Here is a 22,834-nt window from a genome sequence, read left to right as displayed (position 1 = left end):
TCAGAATTAATCTGCAGCAATTTCCAAAGGGCCTCTGTTTGATCATATCCCACTTATCAATTGAAAAAGTGGACAGAAAATAAATGACAAAGAGGGTTGAGAAGGTTTGCCTTATTTAGCTCACTTAAATCTGTTATGCAACTCTTCTGCTCCAAAACAAAACCCCCAACTACTTGTTGCATAAATAATTTTATAACATCCTATCATACACTAACTGAGTTAGCATTTACTGCACTAGGTGGCAGTCTATCCCATAAATGCATGACTGACAGGAATTTAATCTTCACAGTTAGTTCCCGTCTTATCCATTAAATCATAATTCTGCATATACATTTGTGAAATGAATGAGACATGTATTAAATCACATTCCCCTTAATGTTCTTAGAATATCTCCATTCAGTTCCAGTTCTTCATTTTCAGTTTTTGTGCTTTTGTGATAGTAAAGCATAGTTTTAGCAGTGCGCATTATTTTTCCGATAATTGTATGAAATATTGTATGTGAGTGGTATCACAGCCAATCATATTGCTAAATGAGCAATAAATAATGTTGAACAATTGTTCAGTTAAATTATTATTACTTAAATGTTTGGTTTTTATGCCAATTTTTTTTGTCCTTGACTTGAGGACATAATGAATAGCTTCACTCCAACCATTTTGTCTATACCCTTCATGGTTTTGAATATCCCCATCAAATATCTTCTCGAACCTTTGCTAAGGAACAATTTGTATTACCAATCATTGTAATTTGAAGTCCATTATCTGAAAAAGTATTCTTGTAAATTTTTTCTGCAACCTTTCTAAAGCCTTCCTAAAAAGTGCTGCCCAGAATTGTAGAAAAACCCCAGTTGAGATCAAAATGATGTTTTATAAAGGTTCTTGCAAACTTCCTTGCTTTGCTATTCTGTGCGTCCATTTATAAGAACAGCAGTAGTTCAAGAAAACAGCTCAATATTACCACCTCAAGGGCAATTAGGAATGATATAAAAGCAGCATTAGCTATGACACCATGAATGCATATATAAAGAACCATCTTTATGGTAAGCACTTACTAATCTGCTCTACAATGATTTGCGCACATAAACCCAAGATTTTTCACCCGAGTATAGCTGAAAAAATACGTATTGTGAAAGCTTTGTCTTGGATTCATCAGGATATGCACCACAATACCAATGTAAAGAGGAACAACATGTCCATACTCTATGAAAGGGGAATGCTGATTGCTTGGCTAGTGGAGTCTGATAGATAGTGGCCACCTAACCAGTGCCTGACAATGACTCGGAGATCTAACTGTCAAGTTTTAGCAGGCAGTTTGATTAGTCAAAGCATTGCTGAGGAATTAACCAAAAAAATGGCTGTTACCTATTTCATTCAGTTGAAACAGGAATAACATGCATGCATATTCAGTCTGCAAAAATAAAACTGTATTAATATTTGCAGTTTCCTGCAAGTGCACCAGTGTGAGCCTAACTGATGATCTTAAATTGGCTGTCAGTGTAATTAAGTTATTTAGAAAAAGTTGGTCAAATGTGGAATCACATTTGCCATCATAGAGTAATACAGCATGGAAACAGCCCTTCGGCCCAAACTGGTCCATGCTGACCTGGTGCCCACTCAGCTAGTTCCAATTTGGCCCATATCCTTTGAAATCCTTCAAATTCACGTACCTATCTAATTTTTTACAAAAATTTGCAATTTACCTACCTCAACCATTTTCTCTGGCAGACCATTCCATTTACGCATAACACTCTCTGCATGAAATAATTGCCCCTCAGGTCCTTCTTAAATCTATCCCCTCTCACCTTAAAACCTATACCCTCCAGTTTTCAATTCCCCATCCCTGGGAAAAGACTATATGCATTCATTCTATCTATGTCCCTCAGGATTTTATTCACCTCAATAAGGTCACCCCTCATTCTCCTACGTTCCAAGGAATAAAGTCCTAGTCTGGCACACGTCTCCATATAACTCAGGCCTACTAGTTCTGGCAACATCCTTATGAATCTTCTTTGCATACTTGCCAGTTTACCTGTCTTTCCTGTAACAAGGTGACCAAAACTGTTCACAATACTCCGAGTGCAGCCTCAACAAATACTTATCAACTGTAACATAACGGCCCAACTCCTATACTCAGTGCCTTGACCAATGAAGGCCAGCATGCTAAATGCCTTCTTCACCACCCTGTCTACCTGTGACGCCACTTTCAATGAACTTGGAACTTGCATTCCTAGGCCCCTCTGTTCCACAACACTCCTTCGTACCTTACCATTTGCTGTACAAGAAATACAAATCTGTACTGGCTTTCCTTTATTAAACAATACTTATTCAGGTAATGATCAAATTAGTTCCAGATTATTGTTTCTAAAACATTGGCCATGACTGATGTTAAATTGACCGGCTTCCATTTAATCAAGGTGTAAAGACATTCTGCCTATCACACAGCATGTACTGTGAGAGATGAACTGCAGTGCTGCATGCTGCTCGATATATATCCTGAACGAATGAGGATCGTATCAAACATATTCTTTTGGCTATTTGTAACATGCAAGGTTCTGACTGTACTCAACCAGCCCACACTTGCAACAATTCAAACAGCAGTGTTCAACACTACAGGTGATTAGCCAATCTCATATCCATTCTGCTACTGTTCCTATTATTCCATAAGCTTCAAATTTACTGGCTTGCTGAATATGACTTTATGAAATGTCTTTTAGAAGCAAAATACTCATTAACCACTTACCTCATCAACCTCATTACAAACTCAAAGATAGTAGGAAATGCAGATGCTGGAGAATCTGAGATAACACGGCATAGAGCTGGATGAACACAGCAGGCCAAGCAGCATCAGAGGAGCAGGAAGGCTGACGTTTTGGGACCATGTTATCTCATTAAAAACTCAATCCAGTTAAACACTTTTTGCCTTTAAAAAAATCTACACTGGCTTTCCTATTTAAACAGCCATCAGGTCCCTCCATCAGGTCAGAAAAGAGATGCCTGCACTATGCAGTATCATTTGCCATTCATCAGGTACTGAGGCAGTCCACGTTCATAAGTGGCAACAGCTAAGTAACCTTCAAGCTTTTGTTGTTGAGTGGCAAACAACACTGAAAGTTTACTCAGTGCAGGGCATTGACCATCTTTATAGAGTCAATCCAACTATCTCCCTTTGACATTCAACATCACTAACATCAATGAAAGACCACCATTAACATTTGGATATTTAATTAGACCAACTACATAAATGATGTGGTTACAAAAGTATGTCAGAGGCTGAGAATGCTTGTCAAGTAATTCAACTCCTGACTCCCCAAACCCTGTCCACTGTCCACAAAGCACACATTGGTGTGGCGCATAAGATTTTCACTTGTGTGGGTGACAGTCATTTGAACAACTCAGGAAAGTCAACAATATGCACAGTAAAACATACCAATGGAGAGTTATCTCATTTGCCACATACAACATAATCTATAGTCGGCTCTAGTATAACGAGTGTTTCTTCAATGCCAATTGGCTTTAACACGATTGAAGAATTTAGACTGCTATTTATTGAACTTTCCTTACCTGTATTGGCTATAATGATATTCCAGCCCCGACTAGGTTAAGCGGCACAGCGACGGAATGATTTTTTTATAACACGAGATCGCATGAGAACAGAACTATAACGTTATATCAGAACCGACTGTACTTGATCAGCACATTAAATATTTAGTCCCTCCACCACATGCGCACAGTGTGTTCCAGCTAAAAGAAGCAACTTGGAAGCTCACCAAGAATCTTTCCAAACCCATGACATCTACCATCAAGAAAGGAGAGAGTTGAAGGCCTATGAAAATGAAATCACCCCATCATACACTAGTCTGACTTGGCACTATCATGTCATTCTTTCACTAACACTGGATCAAAATCATGGAACTCCCTCTCCAACAGCAACATCCATATATCCACACCATATGAAATGGAGGGGTACAGGGTGGTGGTAAACCATCTCAAAGGCAATTAGGGATGGTCAATAGAAGTGTTGCCTTGCCAATGACACTTAAATCTGAGGGGGAAAGGTAGCCATTTAGACAAAGTACTTCTATCATTAAATTAAAAACAACAATTTACTATTGGGCTTCAAGGAAACATAATTGATGAAATGGATTGAGGACACTCAATTTATCGGACACTTGATTGTTTTAAATTAAATTAAGCTTGAGGGAACAAATGGAGCTGCAGCTTTTTCAATCCTTGAACAAAATTGCAGAACATCATCTTTCACTTCCATGTTTCTACTAGTGCTTCCTTTCATAATGATTTTAAAAATAATTATGCATAACTTTAGAAAACCCAGTTCCTGGTTTTGATACTTAAACACTGAAATGAAGTTCTAATACCATACTTGATACCATAGCCTGGTAACATGCTCATTGTGAACTTTTGTTTAATTATAAAAGTCATCATGGAAACAGTTCAAATTTTTTAAGTGCTGAGTTCGTTTTTAATCAAAGCAAAATTGAACAGCATACAATTCTATCAAATCAATACCACTGCCAATTTTCATATATTTAATAGCTGCAAATGAACTTTTCAGGAATGTGTACAGGCAGATTAAAATAAAAGTTGAGCTTTCTTTTAAAAGGTTCGAGATTAAACAAACCAATAAGATAGAAAACTTCTGACCACTTCGGAATTAGATTTTTGGAACAGTCATAAAAATAGTTCAACAAAAATTCAAAAGCTGCATTTGAACTTATTCCTTCTTGAACTAACTAAATGGGAATACATAATAAATAAGGTGACCTCACATTGGATAACTTATTTTTGTTTATCAATTCTTTCAAAGGGCAACTTGCATTTTGGGATAATGTGTCCATTAGTCATTTCCTGTGTTCATTTCCAGAATGCCACAGCACAGCTGCCAATGTTGTGATGCAACATTTTTCCATCCAGAATGCAAAATGACAGTAACAATTAATTACAATATGACTACTTTCCATATGTGACAAACTAATTTTTCTGAAATTTATTGTATTCATGATTGACTGGAATATTTTAAACATTATCTTAAGACATAACAATTTTGCTACTTATTAGGAATTTATGCAAATACGTTTACTGCTAAGCTAAAAACAGCTCACAAACCAAACTAAACTGAATGTGTTGCCATGCTTAAATGAAGTATTCAGATGCCAAAAGTCATTTATTAGCAGAGTCAATAAACTGTCAAACAACAACAAAACAATAAGCAATGGGGCCATAAAAATGCCAGAGCAACTTAAAGTTCTGGCAGCAGCTTGTGGTGAGAGAAACTGAATTTATGTTTCAAGTCTCACAAACCTTCTTCAGCAACTTCAAAAATAAATTGTTCATTTCAATTTTCAGCAGCTCAGAAACAAACTCTGAATGCTTTCTCTTGGGCTGGATCGGTCTTTCACATCAAATCTCAATTGCACATATGTAGGGTGAAGGGAAATGCAATTCACAAATCCAATGGGAAGATTAAAAGAACTGAGAAATTGCAACAAATCAAATTATTTCAAAAATATTTTGTTCCAGTCCAAACCAAGTAACTTAAGACCAGCAGAATGTTATGATTATATCCAAGTAAAACTTTGTTGCCTACGAATTATCCGATCAGCTCCAAGTGGTGATATCTTGGGGACAGTCCATATCACATTAGAGGTGGTGTTAGACACATTAGAATGAATGAAAGTGGATACATGTCCTAGTCCTAACCAGATATATCCAAGAACCCTGCGACAGGCTGGCATATTTGCATCATCGTTAGCCATGCGTGAGGTCCCGGAAAACTGGAGGGTAGTAAATGTTATGCACCCCTTTTTGAATAAAGGGCAAAGAAAAGCCTGGAAACTATAGGCCAGTAAGCTTTACTGCTGTGGTTGGTAAGTTACTGGAGAAAATTCTGAGGAATAAGATATGCATGCATTTGGGTTTGATCAGGAGTAGTCAGCATGGCTTTGTGCATGAGAGATCATGCCTCAGAAATTAGTTTAAGTTCTTTGATGATGTGACCAGGAAAGTTGATGAGGGCAGGGTGGCAGACATAGCCAATGTGGATTTCAGTAAGATCTTTGATGAAGTTTCATTTGGCAGGTTGCTCTGGAAGGTTTGATTACGTGGAATCCAGGGAGAGCTGGCAAATTGGATTCACAATTGGCTTGACAGTAGGAAAAGAGGGTAATAGTGGAAGGATGCTTGTCAGACTGGAGGCCTGTGACTCATGGTCTGTGTCAGGGGTCAGTGTCAGGCGTCGGTGCTGGGCCCATTGCTGTTCGTTATCTATTTCAATGATTTGTATAAGAATGTACAAGGCATGATTAGTAAGTTTGCAGATGGCACTAAAATAGTTGGTATCAAAGACAGTAAGGAGGGTTATCAAAAATTGCAACAGGATCTTGACCAGCTGAGGAAGTGGGCTGAGAAATCGCAAAAGGAATTTAATTTAGATAAAAGTATGAGGTGTTGCATTTCAGAAAGTCAAATCAAGGTAGGAGTTTCATGTGCATGGTTCTCTGAATGTGGAATCACCTTCAGAGGGCAGTGAAGGCGGCTTTTGGTACCCTGGCCTTCATCAGGCAGAGCATTAAGCATAGAAGTTGACAAGTTAAGTTGCAGTTATACAAGATGTTGGGGATGCTGCACTTGGAGTATTGTGACCAGTTTTTGTCACTTTGCTATAGGAAAAGAGTACACAAGAAGTTTAGCAAGGACAGGGTGAATGCACTCAGTCTTTTTTCCAGGGTTGGGGAATCAAGGCCTAGAGGGCCTCATCTAAAGGCAAGCTGAGAAAGATTAAAAAGAACCTCAGGGGCAACTTTTTTACACAGAGGGTGGTTCGCATCTGGAATGAGCTGCCAGTGGAAGTGGTTGAGGCAGGTACATTAACAACATTTAAAAGACATTTGGACAAATACACAGACAGGAAAGATTTAGAAGGATATGGGCCAAGTGCAGGCAAAAGGAGTTAGTGTGGATGGACATTTTGCTCGGCATGGACGAGTCTGGGCTGAAGGACCGGCATCCGTGTGCTGTGGGACACTATGACTCTACGCAGATGTTCATCAATAGCACCATGACAGTACCTCTGCTTTCCTGCACAGAAGAACTAAATTAGCTAATCACAGTCAAATTGTCTAAATACTTTGATGTTGGCTAGTTATATCAATAGAATATTAGAAGCTGCTACTGGTGGATTCACTAAATAGTGGTTCTCCTTGTTTACAGAAAGAATTCATGTTAGATCTTGGTATTTGGGTGGTGCAAACAATTTAGAATACTACTTTGTTTTAAAGTTTCCAAGTTTGAAATATCTTCTGCAATGATAGGAATGTCTGTTGCTTGGTTGTCAGCCATAGATTCATTCTCGCAATCAGATAGGGAGCAAAGTAGAGCATCATTTTCGTAAGTAGGAAAATAATACCTAAAAGCAGAAACAATAGCATCATTGCATGAATTGACATTTAAACAAGGTATGCAAAATTAATGATAATGGGAACTGCAGATGCTGGAGGATCCAAGATAATGAAGTGTGAAGCTGGATGAACACAGCAGGCCAAGCAGCATCTCAGAAGCACAAAAGCTGACGTAGGCCCGAAACGTCAGCTTTTGTGCTCCTGAGATGCTGCTTGGCCTGCTGTGTTCATCCAGCTTCACACTTTATTATCTATTTTGCAAAATTAACAACTGTGGACCACATATGGTTAACAAAGTAGTGTATTGAAGGTATTGTTTGTAAACCAATTTTGAAATTCCATGAAATAACATCTATGGCAGTGTATCACCACTGTAGCTATACCTCTTAATGCCTATCATTTGGAGGTAGCTCAGTACTTAACACATAAAATATACATATATCTGTAAAACATAACACATGAAATGTTCTTTCAACTTAATATGGCTAATTTGCCTTCATTGCTGTGCTTGTTTATTTATGGAATTAATGAATAACGAAAACATCACAGCAACCAGAAAATTAGTACCGAACTCTTGGATTATTTGAACACAATCAAGTCATTACAGTATTCTTCCAATCTACGCATTCTGTAAGAACAGAGCCCTTAATGGAAATTTGTTTCTTTCTTGTTTTATTTCACTGGATATGACTTGTGCAGGAGAACAAATAATGTCACTGTTCGGTGTCCTAAAAAAGTGCTTAAAAATCCTCTGCCTCTTGCATGAAATTGTCAAATGCTATCTTCAAATTTTCATTAGATATCAGACAGATATGTACATTCCTGTGAGGATTCTGGTACATTGGTTAGAATTGCCTTGGCTAGCTGTGTCATGTTCACCTTCTAATCCAAATCCTGGCCACTCAAATGATCATTAATTATTAACCTTAGTCACTAAAGTCCTTACAACTATTCCAAAATTTACAGGTCTAGCTGTAATTATAATTTTCACTGCTTCCATTTTCTAGAATTGTTCCCCCACATGTTTTCTATTAATTCTCCTTTATCATTATTTTTAGTTTTCAGTTTGTACCTCATCTCATTTCTGGGGTAAATTGTAATTTTAGAATACTCTAGAATGAGCTACAGTTGATGTGCAAGGAGAGGAGTATGACAGCAGACATCTAGTTTTGCCACTTTTTCTTCATGCTATTCTTGAATGGCTGGTTCAGAGGCTTCCAACAAAAGTCTGGAGGATACAGGTACAGCCTGTCTAGCCTTAAGGCAATCCACACAGAACACTAAGTGTGGGGAAGGCTTGAGGGGCTGAATGGCTTATTGAATGGCTCCTATTTCCTTTGTTTTTATTGTTTAACTTTGTTACTAAATTTAGCTAGGACCCACTGTGAAACTTCATTTTTTTTTGATCACAGTCCCAAAGTGTCTCCCTTCATGTGAAGTAGATACCATCCAGGACTGACATTAAAATCTGCAATGCCTAGTGTGCTTGTTTGTTTCAGGTTGAGGATTCAGGGATCTGAGAAACTGAGAGCTCATTCTGGAGATTTTCCTTGACATGTTTTGCAATTTTGAATTCCAACCACGGCCATGTTGGGCTTTGCTTATTTATTCTTAAGCGCCTGCCTAAATGGAGATTCTTGATTTTGCAACACCTTTCTCTGATACCTTGCACTGGCTATATGGTAATAATGGGGGAAATATATTCACAGTATTTGAAACTAATTAAACTACTTGAATTTAACACTTACTGTGGCTGATCCCAGGCAGATCTCTCTAGCAGTGACATCATGTGGTTTGTTTCAGTCATATGGTTTACAACATCTGCTTTTGAGCTAAACATTTCCCCACACTTGTTGCATCGGCACTGGTGAATTTCTCTTCTGATAAAATTTACTAATTTCACTTGCTGGTAGAAATTTAAACCTATAAAAAATGGAGGGGGAAAAACCTCTTTTTTCAGTGTATTCAGGATAAAATACATTCCACCTCTGAACTGTCAAGGAATATTATAATGCACCTCAAAGTAGCAGTAAACACATGAAAATCAATTGCATGAAAAGACCAAGTAACCCGTCAAGTTAGCTTCATTACATCCTTAGATTTAAGGTGTTATTTTGTAAAACTTTCCTCAGAACTTTGGAGATTAAGCTTATCACCTTTTAGAACGGTGCCACCGGGTGGGGCGTTCAGTGTTTCTGTTATTTAATGTTTAAACTGCCAATGAGCAATATTTTGCCACTACTGACTCTGGTTTGTTTTTACAGTAAGAGTCTTAGAATGAGAAATATTTCTGTGCAGTCCTTGAGGTTTTTATCTCTTTATAAAGGTCTTCAGTCTTGTCATGATCAAGTCAGGCAGCAATTTAAAAAAAAATGTCAACAAGATGTGAGATCCAGGTACTGAGACAGTAAAGAAACATGACTCTATGGTTTTCAACAAACAAGCACAGAACTTACTATGTAAATTTAGAAGAGAAATCAACAATATACAACTTACTCCAACCTTCAAAATTAACCAGATATAAATACATAAACGGCTAAACCATCCTCAAAACAAGAAACAAATGAGGTCAAGACGGATTCCACGGATTTATCAGCAATGAATCATGGACAAAACTCTACCTGAGATTTAATTTCTTCTCTTTTGGAGATAAAGCTTCAGAACTACCTCAAAGATCATTCTGTCACAAAATTCCTCAATGCCTGATCATATTGGCATTTCACCTTCTTTTCCTAGGATGGCATTCCACTAGATGCATGAAACTGCACTTGAGCATCAATGTGCTGGTAAAGCTCTACTTTGTTTTGCTGATGGCTAGCTTCACCAGGCAAATACAGTCTCTGAGTTTTTCCAAATTCTAAAATTTTCTCATCCCACTGTTAAGCCCCACTGAACTAAAAAGTATTCACAGGCTTCTGTGTGCCACCACCCAACACCTTACATACACTTCATTATTGTCTCTTTATCACAGATTGCTGGTTTATACAGTTCATACAGATTGCAAAGAAGTATTTCATCAGTAATACTTTAAATAAAATCTTTATCCTTTGCAATTTTTGTTTATTCCTCTATTTTTCAGCCAGAAAGGTTTTAGCCGATATAAAGATGATGTTCTGAGAACATCCACTCTAGGCTAATAGAAAAATTGCTGGAGCATTTTAGCTAGTTTGTCTCCTCCTTTCCTGTTGAGAATCCCTCCATATCTGCGAATACCTACACGCTTGATGTTTGGAATTCACAGTATGGGAAGACTGGGTGGAAATTTGTACCAAATGTCTGGAGAAATCACATCAACACGGCACTGTCAATCAAGCAACAGCAGAAAATATAACCAAATGATATCACGAACAATGTCTGTAAACACAATAGATTAAAAAAAAAATAATATATATACATACATACCCATTTCAGACTTCAATTTTGGAAAATCAAATTGATGAGCCACCTACAAAACAGGGCACACAGTTAAGGTCAAATATGACAGTAACAGGTAAGAGTAAAATTTCATCAATACCATGCTGGCATGACAAGGTGAAGGGGATGGGGGTGGGGGAAACGCTGCGGTGAATTGGCTGCCATCTTTTTAACTACCTTAATCAGCTTAAACAAATACTTTAAGTCCTTTTCAGCATGCAGACATATCACACTATAAAGCCCTCTGAGAATTAAAACTGAAACACGCAAAGGAGTGCCTCACCCTATAATCTCCAAAAGGAATATGAAAAATGGTGTAACCTGCCTTTCAGCAACTCCTAGCAGTTAAGTAACAGAAACACCGGTAGTCACCTCAAAATCAATCAGTACCAATTTATTTATCTAATTCTAACAGTGAACAAATTAACTGAATGATTAACAAACCGAATAAATCCCTTCTACTATTTCCAAATAAAGCAAGATTGTAATGGTGTGCTGTTCTAAAAAATAGAAGTCCCACTTACATAAAAAAAATTAGTCTCTTGAAATTACAGCCAGGTTATGTGCCTTCTGGAATGTTCTGTGCCTTCTCCATCAATTTTTCTGTCAGGAATATTAACTAGTTATGCCATGTGTACCTTTGTTATTTAGATGGTGCTTTCCCTAAGACATAGAGGAGATTGTGAGATGCAGTGATTCTCTCTTGACAGCTGAGGGATGTTAGCTCTGGTGGTTGGCTATTAGCTCTAGGGTTTTATCCAACTGCCCCTTCTTTATACCCTTGATGACATATCAATACTACTTCCAATAGGATTGGCCCTATGTTGTCAAAACTATCAAATTGAAATTTGATAAGTTTTTGGTATCTAAGTGCCTGGTTCAAATTGATTGGTTAAATTCAAAACTTGTTGTCTTGGTAAAACTGCTGCTTGGCCTGCTAATTGTACGACCTTTTGATACAATGTTTCCATTTGGGTGCCCTCTGAGTACTTGAAAACTTTCAAGCTGCTGCTCACAGATATTCATTTTAATCCTCAAAGCGTTGAAAAAGCATATAATCTTTGTAAGGGACCACACAAAGCTTTCCCCCATCAAGCATTCGACAAACAACAAATTCTAACTTTCTGCTTCCCAATGCACAAGTACTCTACTCAACTTCACAACACACACATCAATTAAAATACAGTTTGCTATGTCAAAATGAAGGAGCCAGCTACAAGGTTACTAACTAATCTGTGAGAAATAACAAAAATTGACATTTAGGACACACACAAACATACGTATAACATTTCAAAGAGCAAGAGGTTCTGGCACAAAATAAAATAGAAACACAGCGTCGGGTACCATGTGCAGAGTGAGAAACAGAGATAAGATGACCCAGGCTTCATTAGATATACCGAAATGTGGGGGCTGAAATGATACTCCTGATAACATTTAAAATTTTATGTCTGAGAGTTTTGTTGTCTATGAATACATAACTGCAATGCCCAAGGACACTGCTGAATGGGACTCTAAGATTTGTTAAGAATTTATGGGCAATTTTTATTATTTCTCACAGGTTAGTTAGTAACCTTGTAGCTGGCTCCTTCATTTTGAGATAGCAAACTGTATTTTAATTGAGATGTGTATTGTGATGTTGGGTAGAGTAATGCCCAAGGGCATTGTTGAATGGGACTCCAAGATTTGTTAAGAATTTATGGGCAGTTCTTTCATAGTGTTTGAAGCTGCAACAGAAACTAGGGTGAAACTGAACAAGCTCTATTTGCTACACTCTCATGTGATGAAAAACTTTCATCTCAATACATGGGTAGACTGAAAATCTTGAGAGTACTTAACTAGACAATTAATTAAGTCTTCTCCACCCCCTGCCAATCTGCCAACCAGTTTAATACCCTGGATGTTATTAATATTGATATTTTAGGTATGTAACTATTTCACAGAATGTTCTTATGAATTAAGTGACAGTGTTGTAATCAAATTCAAATTTCATAGTGGGGAACAGAATTTAATGTTAATACACACCTTAAATTATAAGCACTTTAACTGTATTTTATCCACTTTACATATTGCTTTTTTAGTTTTCTCATGTGCTGTCTACTTTTCTCCTATTGATAGGCCATCCAGCTTCATGACCATAAATGTACCATTTGATCCATTTTAGATTATGGGGAACCATAATCTGAACTAACCACATTCTTTGAATGACACCCAAATGAAAATATTACCAACCAGGTTCCACATTATGTCACTTTCTTACTAAAACGGAAGTAAATTAACATAAATTGATAGGCAACTAATACTACAAATAGAAGTATAAATGACATGAAATAGTATCTGCACACTCTCTATACATTAGGCTTGGGAATTCTTTCTGATAAGAGTTTTCATGTTCAAGTTGAATGGGGGTACTATTATCATCAGCACATTTCCACAAATCTTTGCCTCCTTGGGTCCCACAGTCTTGACGATGTAACCTTCCGAAGTTCCTTTTCAATTGATTAACCAAAACAAGTCCATTTTGACTACTTCTGGGGTTTCACCAGGCTCCTTAGTGCCTCAAAGTTAATCACAAAGTCCCCTTTAAGCTTTCCAAACCAAAAAAAAACCTCTTCTTGACTGTAATTCACTTCTCTCCTTGGAAGAATGCTGTGTTTTACTAGAGAGGCCAAATCCTGTCATTAAGTCACCCTTTATTTATATGTGCATCCTGTAGCTAACCAGTTCAGTGTCAGTCCCTGAAGTGAGGAAGTTTTAAATCCCTGTTTAGATTGGTCACTCACAGCTTCCTGACTGGCCCAGGTTAACAGCCCCAATCAAGGATCTCATTGCGAATAACATTCACTTACACTACACCCTCCTCTGTTAAGACTAGGGATGTAAGGCCTGGTCTTTCTCTAGTACCAGATGATCCACATGTTTGTTCAGGACTGCCTCACCAATCTGAGCTTTTTCTAGTCATAGAACCTGGCCTCCCATCAACCTTGCCTTATGTCCATGCAGGGCCATTTCTGTGGTTCCGGCACTAAACATTTCCCCCTGAAGTAAACTGTCTCTCTGGATGTGAGTTTGCTCGCTGAGCTGGAAGATTAGTTTTCAGACGTTCCGTCACCATTCTAGGGAACGTCATCAGTGAGCCTGCGAAGAAGCGCTGGTGTTATGTCCTGCTTTCTATTTATCTATTTAGGTTTCCTTGGGTTGGTGATGTCATTTCCTGTTCTTTTTCTCAGAGGATGGTAGATTGGCTCCAAATCAATGTGTTTGTTGATGGAGTTCCGGTTGGAATGCCATGCTTCTAGGAATTCTTGTGCATGTCTCTGTTTGGCTTGTCCTAGGATGGATGTGTTGTCTCATTCAAAGTGGTGTCCTTCCTCATCTGTATGTAAGGATACGAGTGATAGTGGGTCATGTCGTTTTGTGGCTAGTTGATGTTCATGTATCCTGGTGGCTAGCTTTCTGCCTGTTTGTCCAATGTAGTGTTTGTCATAGTTCTTGCAAGGTATTTGGTAGATGACATTTGTTTTGTTTGTTGTCTGTATAGGGTCTTTTAAGTTCATTAGCTGCTGTTTTAGTGTGTTGGTGGGTTTGTGGGCTACCCTGATGCCAAGAGGTCCGAGTAGTCTGGCAGTCATTTCGGAAATGTCTTTGATGTAGGGGATAATAAAATGTGAGGCTGGATGAACACAGCAGGCCCAGCAGCATCTCAGGAGCACAAAAGCTGACGTTTCGGGCTAGACCCTTCATCAGAGAGGGGGATGGGGTGAGGGTTCTGGAATAAATAGGGAGAGAGGGGGAGGCGGACCGAAGATGGAGAGAAAAGAAGATACGTGGAGAGCAGAGTATAGGTGGGAAGGTAGGGAGGGGATAGGTCAGTCCAGGGAAGACGGACGGGTCAAGGAGGTGGGATGAGGTTGGTAGGTAGGAGATGGAGGTGCGGCTTGGGGTGGGAGGAAGGGATGGGTGAGAGGAAGAACAGGTTAGGGAGGCAGAGACAGGTTGGACTGGTTTTGGGATGCAGTGGGTGGAGGGGAAGAGCTGGGCTGGTTGTGTGGTGCTGTGGGGGGAGGGGACGAACTGGGCTGGTTTTGGGATGCGGTGGGGGAAGGGCAGATTTTGAAGCTGGTGAAGTCCACATTGATACAATTGGGCTGCAGAGTTCCCAAGCGGAATATGAGTTGCTGTTCGTGCAGCCTTCGGGTGGCATCATTGTGGCACTGCCGGAGGCCCATGATGGACATGTCATCTAAAGAATGGGAGGGGGAGTGGAAATGGTTTGCGACTGGGAGGTGCAGTTGTTTATTGCGAACCGAGAGGAGGTGTTCTGCAAAGCGGTCCCCAAGCATCCGCTTGGTTTCACCAATGTAGAGGATGCCACACCGGGTACAGTGGATGCAGTATACCACATTGGCAGATGTGCAGGTGAACCTCTGCTTAATGTGGAAAGTCATCTTGGGGCCTGGGATAGGGGTGAGGGAGAAGGTGTGGGGGCAAGTGTAGCATTTCCTGCGGTTGCAGGGGAAGGTGCCGGGTGTGGTGGGGTTGGAGGGCAGTGTGACTCTCTCCGTGACTCCCTTGTTCGCTCCACACTGCCCTCCAACCCCACCACACCCGGCACCTTCCCCTGCAACCGCAGGAAATGCTACACTTGCCCCCACACCTCCTCCCTCACCCCTATCCCAGGCCCCAAGATGACTTTCCACATTAAGCAGAGGTTCACCTGCACATCTGCCAATGTGGTATACTGCATCCACTGTACCCGGTGTGGCTTCCTCTACATTGGGGAAACCAAGCGGAGGCTTGGGGACCGCTTTACAGAACACCTCCGCTCGGTTCGCAATAAACAACTGCACCTCCCAGTCGCAAACCATTTCCACTCCCCCTCCCATTCTTTAGATGATATGTCCATCATGGGCCTCCTGCAGTGCCACAATGATGCCACCCGAAGGCTGCAGGAACAGCAACTCATATTCCGCTTGGGAACCCTGCAGCCCAATGGTATCAATGTGGACTTCACCAGCTTCAAAATCTGCCCTTCCCCCACCGCATCCCAAAACCAGCCCAGTTCGTCCCCTCCACCCACTGCATCCCAAAAACCAGTCCAACCTGTCTCTGTCTCCCTAACCTGTTCTTCCTCTCACCCATCCCTTCCTCCCACTCAAGCCGCACCTCCATCTCCTACCTACTAACCTCATCCCACCTCCTTGACCTGTCCGTCTTCCCTGGACTGACCTATCCCCTCCCCACCTATACTCTCCTCTCCACCTATCTTCTTTTCTCTCCATCTTCGGTCCGCCTCCCCCTCTCTTCCTATTTATTCCAGAACCCTCACCCCATCCCCCTCTCTGATGAAGGGTCTAGGCCCCAAACGTCAGCTTTTGTGCTCCTGAGATGCTGCTGGGCCTGCTGTGTTCATCCAGCCTCACATTTTATTATCTTGGATTCTCCAGCATCTGCAGCTCCCATTATCATTGATGTAGGGGAGAGTGGTTATGGTTTCTGAGCCCATTTTGTCTGTTTGTTTGGGTTTGTTGCTGAGGAATCGGCGGACTGTGTTCATAGGGTACCCGTTCTTTTTGAATACGCTGTATTGGTGATTTTCCTCTGCTCTGCGTAGTTCCTTTGTGCTGCAGTGTGCGGTGGCTCGTTGGAATAATGTTCTAATGCAGCTTCATTTGTGGATGTTGGGATGGTTGCTCCTGTAGCTCAGTATTTGGTCCGTATGTGTTGTTTTCCTGTAGACGCTGGTTTGAAGTTCCCCATTGGCTGTTCGCTCTACTGTGGCATCTAGGAATGGCAGTTTGTTGTTGTTTTCCTCCTCTTTTGTGAATGTTATGCCAGTAAAGGGTATTATTGATGGTCTTGAAGGTTTCCTCTAATTTGTTTTGTTTAGTGATGACAAAGGTGTCATCCACATAGCAAACCCAATGTTTGGGTTGGATGATTGGCAGAGCTGTTTGTTCGAGTCTCTGCATTACTGCCTCTGCTAAGAACTCTGATATCGGAGATCCCGTAAACTGTGTCTCTTCCTCAGAGGAAACATATGAAAGGCATTGGTGTTCTTGTTGCTGTTTCACTCTCACCTTCCAGGTGCAAATTCTTCTCCCCATCAACAACTTTGCTGGAGCTACACCTGTTGTTGTATGAGGGGTGGACCGGTACAGTTTGGTATCAGGGACGAGGTAGGCGTTCAACCTGACTTCAACATCTGCACCACACTTTCCACCAGACCAGACCATTGGACGATGGACGGTATGGAGCTGTTCTTTTGTGCTGTCTGCCATCTAATTTTTGGAAATGCTCAAATTCCCTGCTGGTAAATGATGTCCCATTGTCCATGGCCAATTCTTCTGCAAGTCCATGTATTCCGTCACCAAGTCACCCTTTACTTACATGTGCACAGTACAGTGCCTGTTTCCAGCCAGCTCAGTCAGTCCCTGAAGTGACAGGATTCTGAATCCCCCGTTTATAGTGGTCACCTACGGTTTCTTGATTGGCCAAGGTTAACAAACTCGATCAAGGATCTCAGTCAATAAGACGTGTCTGGTTCCAATCACTCGAAATATCTGTTTATTTTCTCTTGGTTTCTGCATCTATGCACCGATTACCTTATGTTAACTGTTTGCCGAGCCACAGATGCTGCTGGACCTGCTGAATTTCTCTTGCATTTTCTGTTTTCATTGCCGATTTCCAGCATCTGTCATATTTTCCTTTTATTTGAGTAGTAGTCCAAAGACCTAGTACGGGTTTAATGGGCTGAATGGCATCTTTCTATGCTGTATTATTTTACCATCTTGTGTTGGCGTACTGCAAAGGTCACCAGTTTGCATGAACCAGTAGCTCTTATTATTCACAAAAGGTACCAATTGAATCTCTGTAGAATTCACGAAAACTCTTAAAACAAAGTCTTTTTCAAACATTGCAACTTTGTTTTTTAGCAATTTCCACAGAACTTTTAAACAACCAATTTTCCTTACTATATTTCCAGGTAGTCACAGGTGTGGTATGTGACAGATTATGTCTGGGCGTGCTGATTGTTCTTTGTGTTTCGTTTGCAGGGATGCAGTTGTTATTTTGATTGGTTGGGATTTGGGTTTGAGGGGAGCGTGGGGAAGCTCCATTGGCGTTAAGACTTCTACGCACTCCTCTGCATCCACTTGACCCTTTCTCATTTTCCTGGATTGGGTCATTTATTGAGTATATCGGGCTCCCAATAGGATTCTCACCATTAAGATGGAGTGTGCCTGTGCTTTGAGAAAACTTTGATGGTATCTACTGTTACAACACTAGAAAATCAAATAATGAATCGGAAATAGGAAGACACCAAAAATTAGAATTAAGACTGTCTGTAGGTTGGTGCTAACTGAGCCATTAATGGCTAGGTTTCAGGAGATGTGGGACTACAGGCCCTCTCCCTCTACTGGGAGAATGTGATGCTTATAGCGTAATCTCAGACGGCAGAGCAGTATTCAAGGAGCAAAGGCTTGATTTAAAAAAAAAGTCCACCTTTTGTGCTATAGTTTTCTTTAAATGAGGCATGGGCAGAAGTGAACTTTTCAGTGATTTTGGCCTTGGTTTCCTTGCATATGTTGGGAAGGGAAGGAATAGTTAATAGAAGTTCCCACAGTGAAGGAAATCCTGTTTGGTTCAGTCATTTGGTATGGGTGTCACTGCCTAAACTTTTGAATTATGAGTGCAATTTTGGAAAAAAAAATCCTTCTAAAGTGCCATTCCAATGTTACTTTCAGTGATATACATTGGATTACGTGGCTGAAGAGCAAGTTGCACGATGCCCTTTCCAGTCAGAAACAACATGCATCAGAGAAGCTAGGGATAAATAAAGACTATTGTTAGAAGCTACAGGCCCAATAAAAGTTGACAGTTAACAAGACAAGTTGCAAATTGCTTTACTGAAATCAACTAACTGAAAGGAATAACAATGAAAGCCAGAAGTGTTTTTGTTTTCAAAAAGTAAATACAAAAGCCTATTTTCATAACAATTATACATGTAATTAGATGAAACTACTATAGCACATTTTATAGAGTTTCTGCGCCAGAATGTTTACTTGATTTTAAAAAGACAGATATTAAGCTGTTGTTAGCTATTACATAATGTCATTAAGAGAATGTAATAAAATTCTTTGGAATACGTGGTGTTTTCAATTGAATAAGAACATTGAGGCATGTAACCTGTAAGCTATTTGGTTCATTGGATAAATTACATATTCCATGATATTATTTTACTGAATGTTACCTTCATGTGATGTTGCAGTTTTTCAGTCGTATCTTTTGCTTTCTCACAGAAGAGACAAACAACACAAACTGGATGATCTTGCCAATCTGACCAATCACTGCAAAAATCATGTAAAAATAAACCACCAGAAAAATTTATATGTTAAACATAATAGACGGTTCCTATTCTTATAAACTCCTCTTAAATACTACACAAATAGCCAAATGCTTCAAAACAGAAGTTGACACTTTCAGGTCCTGCACAAGTTAGAATACAATATAAAAGAATATAGCCTTCTCATAACTGACACAACCAAAACAAGCACAAGACTTGGTGGCAATATCATATCGGCATTTGCTCGACTATGTTTTGCTCGGGCAAGGAATGTACATTACGTTCATAGTGACTGCATAAACTCAAAGTCCACAATGAGCACCTGTGAAGATAATGGACAGAAGTACAAATTCCTGGAAAAGCTCAGCAGGTCTGGTACTTGCTGAAGAAAGAAATCAGAGTCAACGTGTCAGATCGAGTGACCCTTCCTTGCAACTTAATAGAACGGGAATCCTGTTGGAGAGAGCAGAACTTCCTCAAGGTAGGCATGCCTAGAACAGAAGTGGCAAGGAGATAAATACTAAATGAAAATGAAAGAACTGCAGCTGCTGTAAATCAGAGACAAAAACAGAAGTTGTTTCAAAAGCTCTGCAGGTCTGGCAGTCTGAATAGAATTCTGAAGAAGGGTCATTTCATCTGACAAGGGTACTTTGATTTTACTCCACAGATGCTGCCAGGCCTGCTGAGCTTTTCCAGCAATTTCTACTTTTGTTCTGATTTACACTGTCCGCACTCCAGCAATCATGGTGACTGGCCAACTGAAAATGACCAAGAGCTACATAAGAGCTAATCAAAACTTTCACTAACTGGAAACAGCACCACAATGACACAGTACTGTTGATTCCATTAGTGGGAATCAAACAAAGTCTGTCTCAGTGAAAACTGGGGTTAAATAAGCTGACATGCACCAACTCACTTTTCCACATTCTTCATCGCAATTCTGTATCTCACCTCTAGCAAATTACCCAAGCAAATGATTTACAAATTGAGTAGGTACAAATTATGAACGGTGGAGTTTGATATTACTCTATGTTTGCCATTGGCAGCATGCTAATACAATGAAGATTTCTTCTTGCAGAAATACGAAATGGCTTTCCAAGGTGTAAACATGAAGAATAAAAGAAATCTACAAAAGAAATCCAACTTATCACTGTGTCAGTAATATTGAGCATTTATGGCAGTTAAGAAACACAATAAATTTTATGGTCAAGGGTTGTCAACAGTCCATCAGTTTTCCAAGTGCAAGAACCTAGGTGTATTCTGCCCCATGGCATAGTATGCTATAAAGGGAGGGTAGAAAACAAGCTTACATCAATAATTATTTTTTTCCTCCATTAATTGATGCAAGAGAGGTATGACTTCAGAGCTACAAACTAATCTCTACTTCACATTTCTTTCTGCTCAAGAATAGATTTGAACATCAATTCATTTTGAGGCTGACTGAATTTTTAAAAAATCTTAATAACATAGAAAATAAATGGGTTGAGTAAGACTGCAAATAGAAATTATAAAATGCTATATCTTCTGTCTTGTGGTGTCTGATGAATTTTAATAACAAAACTGCTAGTTCTTCATTTTTGTGATGTATGGCTGCAGCAGTGCATTGTAACTTCCACCAGGTTTCTTTGATTCATTTCCAAAAATAAAGACAACTTTCTTACAGAAAGCAGAAAATGATAACGGTAGAAGTTTGAAACCTTTAAACCACTTACTCATCTTGCTCTTCTGTCATTTCTCTGTCATCTTCAGCCTGAACTTCCTCCCAGTTCTTCCCAAGTTCCTGCAAGTCAAATTTAACATTAGTTTTTACAGCTGTGAGGAAAAACTAAAAGTATTCTTGTCCATTTGGTTAAATGCAAAATGTAGTTAGTTGCTTGATTTTTAAAGTCACAAAGCTACACTGCATTAACAGTTACTCAATGAGTTACCCAACATTTCAACTTCTTATTGAAACCTTATGCTAAATAGCCTTCCTTCAGATCAATTTATATAATAAATGGAAATGTATTCTACAGCACAGGAAATTATTTTGTTATGAAATGTCAGCAACAGATGCAAGCATCTAAGTTTTTTCCTTTGAAGCCTCAAAAAATCCCATCAAAAACAGGGTGAAGTGTATAAATAGTGTGGAGCTGGAGAAGCACAACAGGCCAGGCAGCATCAGAGGAGCAGGAAAGTTGACATTTCGGGTCGGGACCCTTCTTCAGCTGATGCTGATTCCTAATGTAAGTATAGTATGTCTTGGCAGAGAATGAGATTCAACCTATAAATAAAAATCAAAAGAGCTGTGGATGCTGTAAATCAGGAACAAAAAAAAAGTTGCTGGAAAAGCTCAGCAAGTCTGACAGCACCTCTGTAGAAACAGAGTTAAAGTTTTGGGTCCGGTGACCCTTCCGCAGAACTGATGGTAGCTGGGAGAACGTCGGTTTATATGCAGAAAATATGGAGGGGGCTGGCGTAGGGAGTAAATGATAGGATAGAGCCTGAGGAAAGGTCACTGGACCCAAGACATTAACTCTGATGATTTCTTCACATATGCTGCCAAATCTGCTGAGCTTTTTCAGAAACTTCTGTTTTTGTTCAACCTAAGTATATGCAATACATAATTGTGGGAGTCAAAAGTGGGGTCCGTCACAGATGCTGGATGAACTTTTGTTGTGATTTGTCGTGCACCAACCTGAAGAGTTTCTTTCTTCTAAAAATCATAAAGGAGTTAAGAAAAAACAAAGTTAACTTCTAAGCTTTATAAGCTTAAATCGACATTTTGATGAGAATGGAATTCATCAGTAGTGTTGACTGATGACAAAAAAAAATAAAAAAAAAAATTTATCACCAGCACATTAATGGAAGCAAAAACAAAAGGCTGTTGAAATGATTGAACAAATTACACCTGAAAGATCGTCAATTTGTAACCTACTTTGGAAGTAGAACAAGACGGTTTGCTGTAAGAGAAGGATAGTCAGTCTGACGTGAAGAATGCTATTTCTTCAGAGGTCTTCATGTTGTAATAATAGTAATTTATAGCTTTTCTTTGTAAGGGGCTAATGATTCTTATATTGCAATATTTCAAAATAGCTCCAAGGGCATAAAAATGCTAAAGCAATAATCAGTGAACTTCTGACTCCAGGAGGGGTTAATGTGAGTAATCACTGTTTAAATGAGAGAAAATGCTCAGAAACTTCCATGGCTTGCTTATTTCTAGGGTTTCAGCAAAGTTTCAATATTATGCTACAAGGACAACAGTTAGTTTTACTCAAAGAAAAAAAATTGGGTAAATCATTATCTTTCTGAATTAGAGTTTAAAATAAAACTGGTACTGAATGACACAATTAAAACCTGACTTATAATTCATGGCTTAACTTTGCAATACAGCAATTATGTGTGGTGAGAGAAATTTTTGACAACGAGGAATTATAGTGAACTTGTTAGTCCAATGAAAACAAATGTGTTAGCTGAGTTGTGATCAACTGGATCCAAGAAGCTACACTAATGCTAATGTAATGAAGAATTTTCAGATCATAGGAGTAGGGAAAAAATATAAAATATCAAATTGCATCAATGAATTAGACTCATGTAATTCTATCAACTTGAATATTGCTGTCAGAATGGCAAATGTTTGAGTTCCCAACTATTAGGTGTGGTTGTGAACACTGGACTTAAGTGTATA

General features: G+C 39.4%; 1 protein-coding gene across 3 annotated transcripts in view; it reads right to left on the bottom strand.

Annotated features, from left to right (window-relative positions):
- Positions 1 to 4,452: 4,452 nt before the first annotated feature.
- znf277 (zinc finger protein 277) overlaps positions 4,453 to 22,834 on the bottom strand; it is a 53,864-nt gene continuing 35,482 nt past the window's right edge. For all 3 annotated transcript variants that reach the window (XM_048548936.2, XM_059652435.1, XM_048548935.2), the window contains exons 8-12: positions 20,880 to 20,947; positions 19,075 to 19,171; positions 10,815 to 10,857; positions 9,161 to 9,335; positions 4,453 to 7,420 (exon numbers count right to left, since the gene is read on the bottom strand). In XM_048548936.2, coding sequence (XP_048404893.1) covers positions 7,237 to 7,420; positions 9,161 to 9,335; positions 10,815 to 10,857; positions 19,075 to 19,171; positions 20,880 to 20,947 — 567 coding nt within the window. In that variant the 3' untranslated portion in view covers positions 4,453 to 7,236. The remainder of the gene's footprint in view (positions 7,421 to 9,160; positions 9,336 to 10,814; positions 10,858 to 19,074; positions 19,172 to 20,879; positions 20,948 to 22,834) is intronic.

Source organism: Stegostoma tigrinum, chromosome 18, assembly GCF_030684315.1.
Source record: "Stegostoma tigrinum isolate sSteTig4 chromosome 18, sSteTig4.hap1, whole genome shotgun sequence".
NCBI classification, from domain to species: domain Eukaryota; kingdom Metazoa; phylum Chordata; class Chondrichthyes; order Orectolobiformes; family Stegostomatidae; genus Stegostoma; species Stegostoma tigrinum.
This window is presented reverse-complemented; position numbering and strand designations above follow the sequence as displayed.